General features: G+C 43.2%; 2 protein-coding genes across 6 annotated transcripts in view; one reads left to right on the forward strand and one right to left on the reverse strand.

Moving 5' to 3' along the window:
* The window catches only part of masp1 (MBL associated serine protease 1), a 21,563-nt gene extending 16,554 nt beyond the window's left edge, over positions 1–5,009 (reverse strand). For 3 of the 4 annotated variants that reach the window (XM_020621831.1, XM_020621832.1, XM_020621836.1), the window contains exons 1-2: positions 4,938–5,009; positions 3,525–3,747 (exon numbers count right to left, since the gene is read on the reverse strand). In XM_020621831.1, the coding sequence (XP_020477487.1) occupies positions 3,525–3,747; positions 4,938–4,942 (228 nt within the window). In that variant the 5' untranslated portion in view covers positions 4,943–5,009. The remainder of the gene's footprint in view (positions 1–3,524; positions 3,748–4,937) is intronic. The other variant, XM_020621833.1, reaches the window with a different exon arrangement.
* Positions 5,010–7,914: 2,905 nt separating this feature from the next.
* The window catches only part of spint2 (serine peptidase inhibitor, Kunitz type, 2), a 13,139-nt gene continuing 11,032 nt past the window's right edge, over positions 7,915–10,021 (forward strand). The window contains exon 1 of one of the 2 annotated variants that reach the window (XM_020621829.1): positions 7,915–8,572. In XM_020621829.1, coding sequence (XP_020477485.1) covers positions 8,152–8,572 — 421 coding nt within the window. In that variant the 5' untranslated portion in view covers positions 7,915–8,151. The remainder of the gene's footprint in view (positions 8,573–10,021) is intronic. The other variant, XM_020621828.1, reaches the window with a different exon arrangement.

Consider the following 10,021-nt stretch of genomic DNA (forward strand, 5'->3'; position numbering starts at 1 on the left):
ATATGAAAACTTATATGAAGAATTACCCAGGAAAAAACAGAGCTTGTACTATAATACATTTAATTACTTGTAAATACTGAAATGCTCTGACTCTTGGTGTGACTCAGCATTCCAAGATTTGAGTGAAACAAGTTGGCAGTCGCTTTAAACACAGCCTGATTTTTAATTTTTATTGAGGATCTATAAACATATTGAAACTATGTCAGTATAATTAAAAGCTTGTCTTGACCGTCGTCACTTAGATGTGACTCAGGACATAGAGTGGTTGTCCCCCAACCAGAAGGTCGCGGTGTAAATCCTGTTCGCCCGGTCCACATGTTGAAGTGGACGAGACACTGAAGACACCAAACCCCAAGTTCCTGCCGATGGCCATCGGTGTGTGTGTGTGAGAGAGGTGGCGCCGCAGATGGCTGCCTCGGTTCTGTACCAGAGACAAATTCCTTGTGTGTGAAACATACTTTGTCAATAAAGGTGATTATCATTGATTACATATTGGAAAGATGAGTATGCAGAGTGAGCAGCTGCTGTGTGCAGCGTCCCCATGGACATACAGACACTATCAGTGTGACGCTGAATGTTAATAGGAGGATCCTCAGGCAGGTTCTGCAGCCTCTCCTCTGGTCTCTAAGTGGAGGGACTGCAGAGATCATGAGATCCTCAGAAAATACCAAATACCGGTCAGGGTTTATAGAGAGCATGGTCTCCTGTGCACCTGTGTGCACTTACCCCTTTCATTCATTTCATTCAGGGTGGTCTGCTGTTCTCTTTTTCAGCCAACACAACTTTTACCACAGGAAGAAACATTAAGAAACAAAAAGGGGAAAGATGAGGATTCACAAGATCCTGAGTCAAACGTAAAACACACAACACTAGAGTTGTTAGAGGCTGCGGCACTGTCCTCACTCTAACCAATCAGCTTGTGTTTTAACGTTCACTGCAGGCTCCAGCTTATCTGACAATGACCACAGTGTTTATACTGACTGTGGGTGGACGGCAGGTCATACACAGAGTAACACACACTGACAAACACAGACACAGCATGTGTGTGTGTGGAGGTCTTTCTGTTTCTGCAGCCTGTTAACAGGGTTATGCTGAATGTTTGTGTGTGTGTGTAAATGTCTTTCTATGGTTGTGTGGACACAGTTTAATGCCATTGTTGTGAGGAAATACTGTCCAGACCTTACACCTTTAAAGGGCTGTTTGAGGGTTCAGACCTGGTTTTAGTGTTCACAGTTAGAATCCGGTTTAAGTTAGGGGTCTGGTAAGGGGCTAGGGGATGGGTTATATCAGTGAGGCTCCTGATGTGTGTGTGAACGGACCATGTCATGTCATTTTCCAGCTTTAACGTGGAACGTCTCAAACTGCAAATATAAATCATTAAGACTGGACCCTGAGACTAGCTGAATGTAGAACAGTTTTTGTGAGACAACACTAATACAGCTGTTTCCATGTAACTAAGTACTGTAAAATGTTGGTGATTACAAAGGGGTTACATCTGAATATGTTCCGTTTGGTAAAAACCTCATGTGTGCATACGACATTTGATCTGTTGCTTTGCATCTTGCCGCCATGCAGAACACCTTCTGTCAGGATATTACCAGACAGCGCAGTTCAGCAAAGCTGCTGTTAGGACGGCTAACGAGGAGCTGTCGCCACATCTAAATGGGCTCCATTCATTTGGCAGCACACGTTATATTGTGAACTTTGTTTGACTTTGCGCCATCTCTCATCTGCCAGTCAAATCATCAGGCGCTGCTCTAAGCAGCCTAGCTGCAGTAAGCCGACAGCGCCAGGGCAGGTGGTCATGGTGTCAGAGAAGAGCCCTTCAAAGCTGGACATTCGACAGTTTTTCCTTCTGAACTCAGCACTTTTCAGCGTTGCTGCCCTGTTTAAGACACTTTTTAGAAAAGTAATGTGACATTACTTTGATGTGGTAATTAATAGTGTTACATTAAGTACTCAGAGGTTTGTCTTGAGAAGTCTGAATAGTACAAAGAAGGAGGGAATCTACAGTCTGCTGCAGCTATACTAGTATCTACTCATGCATATTGCTACTTGTACTGTCATGTAATTGCTGCCTTGAAGTAATATTTAATGTTTTATCTATTTACTGTATGCTTTTCAATGTTTTATCCATCTGTGTGCATTGTGTTTGGTCGCCACTGTGTATGAAAATGTGCGACATAAATAAACTTGCCTACGTTGCTTATGACATTTTTGACAGGGTAACCTGTTACAGTCCCTTCACACTGCACAGTAATCCTACAGCCCTGCTACTTTTTCCACTGTCTCTCTCAAATATTGTGTCACTTTAATAATTAGGTGCCTAGCTAACTAGCTAAATTAGCTTTCCACAACAATAGAACACTGTTTGCAAGGCTGTACAAGTCTTTAAGAGCAGTAACTGGCTGATAGACGCCGCCGCTCCTTCCATACAACAATGGATCCACTGTTTGGAACTACATGAACCTACATGGGTCACATGACCTGCTGCCATTTCTGACGGTTCAGTGACGCACCTCTTCTATCTTAAGGGCTCTGGTTAGTGTTAATTGGCAGCGTGTCACTCGGCGGCTCTTGTGGTGCTGCAGATGCACATTGTGTTACCATACTGTTTCCTGCAGATGAAGCATGCACATGTTCCAGAGCTTCACTGATCGTGTCACTCTGAAAATGGGACACAGAAGCATTTCAGTCCTCCGAATCACAGTAGGCTCTGGATCTGTTGGCGTGCTATGTTCAGAGTCCTCAGCAGACTGGGAATTTATGGTCAATCAGAGTTGTTGTTTAATTCACACACACAGAGCAGTGCATTGTGGGAAGTCCACTGGTGTTTTTTGTGTGTTGCAGCTGTTTGTTGTCGACAGCAGGTTGTCGTGGTGCGTTGCCACAGCGCCCCATGACAACATTTGAATATGAATGTGTGTGTTTCTAAAGCATAAGCTCCTGTGGTTCGTTGTAGGTCCAAATTCACTCACGTTCAGCCTCTTCCTGCAGATTCAAGTTCTGACGGGCTCTGTCCTCTCAGCAGGTTTAAGATCTGCCACAGAGTCTATAGAGGTTCAGGTTAGGGTGCAGAGGCTCCAGCTTGTGGTTCTTCAGCTGGTTCATGGTAGGTTCTGAGGTTTGCTGTGGACCCTGGGCCTGCTGTAGAAACCGGCCTTATCTCACTGTCCTGACTGCAGGATGTTTGATCTAGAAGCTGCTGGTGTTTGAATCTGTGCAGCATTTCCTGTGGCTGATACCCCACAGCAGAATATCCACACCCCCATGTTTAATAGCAGAGCGGGACGGTGGTGCAGTGGTTGGCACTGTGGCCTCACACCAAGGTGGTTCTGGTTTCAAACCTCAGCCGACTGGGGCCTTTCTGTGTGGGTTCTCTCCGGGTACTTCCGCCCACAGTCCAAAAATGCGAAATGATAAATTCACATTGGTGTAACAGGAAACCCGATTTAGTCCAACAGAGACACGCCTGTTCCGTCTTTGGCCTCTGAAAGCAATGAGAGCAAAAACTTGTGCCTTACCTTGACGTAGTCGTATTCACACAGGTAGGACGGCTCCAGGTTGAAGTGGCTGAAGTAGAGTTTGATCCGGAAGCCATCAGGAACGGTGACGTTCCACTGCAGCTCCATGTCTTGAGGGTACGGCTCCGGGAAGTTTGGGCTCTGCAGGCTGCCGTACATCCCTGACAGCGACAGCAGCTGAGAGTCGACCACAACTGGGACGAGGAGCGGGAACAGGAAGAGCCTGAAACAGTCGCACTTTCTGTTCATTCACTCTGAGGCACACGTTATATTTTAATTCATAACAAATGTTTGAGACACACCATGTTCCCAGTCAAACATTAGGCAACCCTGCAGTTTAATCCTGAAATGAGTCATGGTAACCAGCAACTCCATATTCTGTTGAACTGTCAACAAGGTTTAAAGGGAATTCAGATGCTACTGTTTTCTCACATGTGAACAAAAGAGGCGCCAGCTTTACATGTGATGAAATCACTTAAAGACATGTGACAACATAAAGTCTTTTTAAGGAATAAAATGTTAAAACTCCACTGTGTTCAAGACAAATCATGAGTTTTTAACATTGAAGACTCCCGTGTTTCACCTAAATGTATTTTAAATGATGCAATATGACAGATCATACTACTACATGAGCTGTGGCTCATGAGGTAGGGCAGTCGTCTCCTGACCAGCAAGTTGGTGGTTCGACTCCCGGTCTCCCCGCATGCCTAAGTGTCCCTGAGCAAGACACTGAACCCCGAATTGCTCCTGGTGGCTTGACTAGCGCCGGTGCATGGCAGCTTGTCGTCATCAGTGTGTGAATGTTGTGTGTGAATGGGTGAATGGTGTATCATCTCTGTAAAGCGCTTTGGCCAGTGCAACACACTGTGAGAAAGCGCTATATAAAATACAGTCCATTTACCATTTACCATTTACAATAAACATACTGCAGTGTTATTTTTATGTACACTATTTAACTCCGTTTTTTAATTATTCCCCATCTTTAATTTACACTGTTGCATATAATCAAGGTCATATTTAACTGAATGTGTAAGAAATGTTTTTTTATTTAACTTCAGATGTACGTATGTTTTGTTGAGGCTGTGTCATTCATCGGAATGATGTGCGAGTGTTCTATGTGGTTTTAGACTCATCAAACTTATCAATTAAAAGTAGGAACCGTTTCTCTACATCAGTAAATTCCGTTATTACCACTAGAGTTTCTGTTCACTTTCTCTCCAACCCAAAACTTCAGATATAAGATTTAAAAACCACAGGTAAAAATATCGATGTTCCTGGAAAGTAACGTTGGGTGAAAACCAGAGGATCAATAAGTGACTGAGTCTGAACCGAAGTGTCAGATACATCAGATCTGTCCCAAACTCTACTGGAACACCAGAGGAATATATTTCAGCAGGTTTGTGATAAACTCACCTCATGATGGAGAAACGAACTTCACCGTCCGTCGCTCCGCTCCTTTTGTCGGGGGTCACGGAGCGACGGCGGGCTTCAGTCTGACGTGTGACGTGGGTGGACAGCTCGACGTCATTACGTCGGGACGGGGATAAGAGCCAGTGTTAAATGGGGCTACTACATCAAATATTAATTTTACTACAGTAAAAAGTACCACACTGGCCTATTCTCAGTCCTACTGCAGTATTCTCAGTAAATGCTGCAGCCAGAGTACTGACAGGAACTAGCAAGAGAGATCATATCTCTCCCATATTAGCTTCTCTCCACTGGCTCCCTGTAAAATTCAGAATAGAATTTAAAATCCTTCTCCTAAGATACAAAGCCCTTAATGACAAGGCTCCATCGTATCTTAAAGACCTCGTAGAGCCTTATCATCCTAACAGAGCACTTTGCTCTCAGAGTGCAGGTTTACTTGTGGTTCCTAGAGTCCACAGAAGTAGAATGGGAGGCAGAGCCTTTAGCTATCAAGCTCCTCTCCTATGGAACCAACTCCCAGTCTCAGTTCGGGAGGCGGACACCCTCTCTACCTTTAAGACTAGACTTAAGACTTTCCTTTTTGATAAAGCTTATAGTTAGGGTGATATAATATTGTTGTTTGACAGTGGTGCGGTGGGTAGAGCAGACATCTCCCATCCTGAAGTTTGAAGGTTTGAATCTGTGCCTGCAGTCCACATGTGGAAGTGTACTTGGGCAAAACACTGAACCCCCCCAAGTTGCCCGTGATGGCGGCGCATATGCACACAGCGGCCCAGGGCCCTCGGCTCCCAACAGAATTTCATTGTACGTGTTACAATAAAATAAAGCTTCTTTTTCTATTGTTAATTATTACTGTATATGTACTAGTAATATCATACATTATAGTGTTATGTATATAAATGGTGTGTGTGTGAGTCATGGTGTGTGAATAGTAGGCTATAAAATTCCCTTCTCACTCCTATGGGGCGGTGTTTGTGTTCCTCAACCTCGGGTCCTCTACCAGCACAAGCACAAACACGGAGATTAATGTGACAGAGGACTGTGGACAGAAACCAGAACTGCGGTCCGCAGTCTGACCCCAAATCCACAGAGTCCCAAAGGTCAAAGTGTTTATTTGTCATATACACAGTTAGGAAACGTGTTTCCCTGTACAATGAAATTCTTACTTTGCCGTCCACATGAATGCCACAAAATACAAATGAAATATAAAGTAGATAAATAAGTAACACAAAATCTAAGGCACTTTAAGCAGCAGATGCAGCAATATAATAAAAATATATAAGAATATAATAAGAGAATGTATGCTGCATGGGAGCAGGATGTGCAGCAGTCAATGTGCAATTATGCATAAAGGGCAGAGAAGTGAACAGTCCATGCTTTCTAGAGTCTGTTTTATTTGAGTTACAAAATATGAAGTGCCATCAGCAAACTCCTCAGGAAAGTCTGCCAACCTTCTTGTGTTACAAGTATTTACACCCAAAAATCAATGATATCCACTAAGCTTCACACTGCTTTCTGGTCTGCTGTTCCAGAGTCCAGGTCTCAGTCAAGTTGTCTAAGTTCCACAGTCAAAGTTTAAATATTTAAAATATTTACAAAGTTCTGAACTCAAAAACTCCCAAATCATACTGTAGCTTGTTCAATGCAGAGGCAGATGCCAGATGTGTGACTGCTTCAGTAGTGTGAGGAAGTGAGTAAAGCTGGTGGAATTAAAGGAGCTGTTAAAGAAACGTGGTCCTCTACAGGGTCGTTGTAGTTTTACAATTCTTCCTCCTCTAAAGAAAGCCTGAAGCGAACAGGTCTGTACATGATTCTTTCAAATTACACGTTAGAAGGGCTTTTTGGCCATTGTGGTCCAATAGCTGTAATAATAGTGATAACACTTTACAGAGTAAGGTCTAGACCTTACTCTGTAAAGTGTTCTGAGATGACTTTTGTTGTGATTTGGCGCTATACAAATAAAATTGATTTGATGGAGCAGCAGTGATGCACAGCAGTAATGATCACATGTGACAGAAACACACACGTGTTTCCATGACTGACATGGCGTCAGGATTTATTTATTTCTTGTTATTGATTAGCAAGTGAAACACAGATCCAGTTTCCCTGCAGCTCCTTCACTTGTGAGTCTGGGGCAGCAGCTTCAGCAGCACCTGACTCACACAGGCTTGGCGGGACCAGCCCTACGTTACAATATAAAGCTAATATGAACACATATATAGTAATAATAATACTAGCACATAAATAAAGACATTTGACACCCACAGTATAAAAATGTGCAATTACAATTACACATTACATTAGTTTTAAAAGTCTCTTGCCAGTTTATACCTATTTAGTTATATTTTTATATTGAAAAATGTAACATCAAGAAATAAAAAAATGTTAAAGTATCTTGCTTGAATAAATTTGAATAATTCCTGAAGCAGAGTACATCATGTAAGATTATTATTCACCAAGGTTTCGGTGATAGGTTAGAGGTCACTGTACCCACAACAACAGTCACAAGGACAGTTTCCTCCCACAGAACGTGGCTCAGATCAACACTTTATCCTATGACTGTATGACAGAATGACAACCCTCAGTGTAATATCTTGTAAATATACTTTTGTATAGATCTATCTGGAAAACTGCAGCTAATCTGTGTGTATATATTTGTATGTATAAGTACTCTTTTCCTAAAGCGTTCCTTTTTCTTGTTTGTACATTCTTTTTCTTTTCTTGTTCTCTGTCTTATCTCGTTGACTTGTTGCCTTAAGGAAGAACATTAAACATAAACACTGAGAGCCACAAATTCCTGGGTGTTCAACACACCTGGCCAAAAAGCTGATTCTGACTCTGAGAAGAGAAACAATGTGACGTAAACAAACAGGCTGAATGAAATTCTTTGACTTTCCACTGAATAAAATATTCGATTTTTGAGTCTTTCTCTGAGAAAAATAATCAACAGCCTCCTGTTTGTTATGTGTTGAACTTTAATGAGGCGGCAGTGACATATTTGGTGGGCGTGGTCGCAGTGACCTCACCTGCCGCTCAGGTAAATTTGTCTGCGACACCAAAAGCCTAAGAAACACGGTAGTGGGTCATTGTTCAGCAGAGCTGAGAGGACTTCAGACGTGGGAGAAGACAAAGAAACTCGACCAGTTTTAGTGTTTAAACTGAATCAAACCCAGAACCTGATCCAGATCACAGAGCAAAGATGAACAAACACGGGTTCTGCTTGGGTCTCGCGTTTTGTTTCCTGGTCTGCTCCGGTCTGGCCCTGGCCTGTGAATTGGACCGGTCCGTCGATGTGAATCAGACCGTGTCCCCCATCTTTTTGGTCAGCAATGCGGTCGACCTTCCGGGCGTGTCGGACCCGATGAAATGCTGGGCGTCGTGCTGCGACAGGGCGGACTGTGACCTGGCCTGGATGAGTTTCCCGGAGGACGGAGCACCGGAGTGCAAGCTGGTGCACGGCTGTCCCAAGGGCGGATGCCTCCTGCTGCCCAGCAAATGGGCCAATGTTTACGTCAAGGTGTCGGTCCAGACCCGCACAGAGGTGGAGGACGGCGAGGGGGGGCCGCACGTAGTCCCGATGATGGCCGCCGGGGAACTGCAGACCACCGAGTCCAGCGACGGTAGGATTAGACCCCCAACCAATAAAAAAAAAAGACGCACTCAGTTCTTCTGTTGTGTTTGCGGTGTGTTAACAGGTGGTTTTGATTATTGATCATGGACAATCGGACCGATCAGGGCCTAACTAAATTACAATGTCCTGGTTTTTGGCAGAAGTGATACCAGGAAGTGAAACCGCGTTCGTGTCTCAGGTGAAAAGTGAATAATGATGGAGCCCAGAAAACAGTTTAATGTAATCAGCTGGTTGTTTTTGACTGCTTCATAAAATGTTAGGACAAAGGACCAACGTGACGTCTTCATGTCTCATTTCGTCTGATCGACCGTGTTTAACCGAAACTATAGGAGGCAACGAGTTTCCTGGCTGATCTTCTTTCAGTTGATAAATAAATCGGTCTCGTACTTTTACAACACAAGCAGTTTTTCCAGACAAATTCAGTGTCACAATTTGATTCATAATTAATTTGTCATTTTCGTTATTAACTCGAGACTGAAAAGTTTCACAGTAAAAGCTGAGTCACCGCGTGTGCGACTGGGAAGAAATGTCAAGATCAAAGCGTGTGAGGAAGAGGAGGGTGAGCTGATGCTCTGTTTCACACGCCTGTTTATGTTGTGTTAATGTGACGAGGCTCAGACAGAGAAACGTTAATGTGGAACAAAATGTGGAAATGTTACTAAAGTTTCTCTGGACAGTGAGAGCCAGTGATAATCAATCAATCAATCAATCAATCAATCAATCACTTAATCAAGCCCTCAACAGTTCTGTAGTCAGCTACTCACAAAGGTTTCCGTTTTCAGAGTAACTAAACCCCAAAACCAGTTTTAATCGAGACCTTGAAATGCTAACGCAAAGTAAATGAGTTCTGCTTTTTGTGTTAAAATTGTGCGAGAGACTGGAACACTAGTACTGCAGTTTAATTTTACTATTGGCTGGTTTGTTGTACTCTATTAGAAGTGTTGTCAATCATCCTGGTCTACGTTTACAAGAGACTGTCGCGACCACGTGGCTGGTTTTGCTGAATGGTATGGGAGTCCAGTTTGTTTACCCGTCTCCAATAAAGTTTACCGACCGTTTCTGCAACATGCATCCATCCAAATGGGCCTAGGAAGCTAACAAAGACACGGGAAAACATTTCAGTGAGGAATTATAAATAAGAGGAATTGTTTTCACAGTGAGCTGGTGCACATCAAACACACAGTAACAACACACGTTGTGGGTTAACTGATGGGAGAAGTTTAAAAATGTTAGTAAACTCAGCTATAACCACGTCTCAGGAGAAAAACCTACCTATAGGAGCATTGTTTCAACAGAAATACCAGTCGTTCCGACAAATCTATGACGTCATATATCGTCAGTTTAAATAGGTCACAGTTTATCTTTTGCATCGCATGCAGCTGTCTTTTACAGATTTTTAAATGCTCAGAAATGTGCTCCTGTCACTCTTTTGCATTTA

Source organism: Monopterus albus, unplaced genomic scaffold (assembly GCF_001952655.1).
Source record: "Monopterus albus unplaced genomic scaffold, M_albus_1.0 scaffold268.1, whole genome shotgun sequence".
Classification (NCBI taxonomy): domain Eukaryota; kingdom Metazoa; phylum Chordata; class Actinopteri; order Synbranchiformes; family Synbranchidae; genus Monopterus; species Monopterus albus.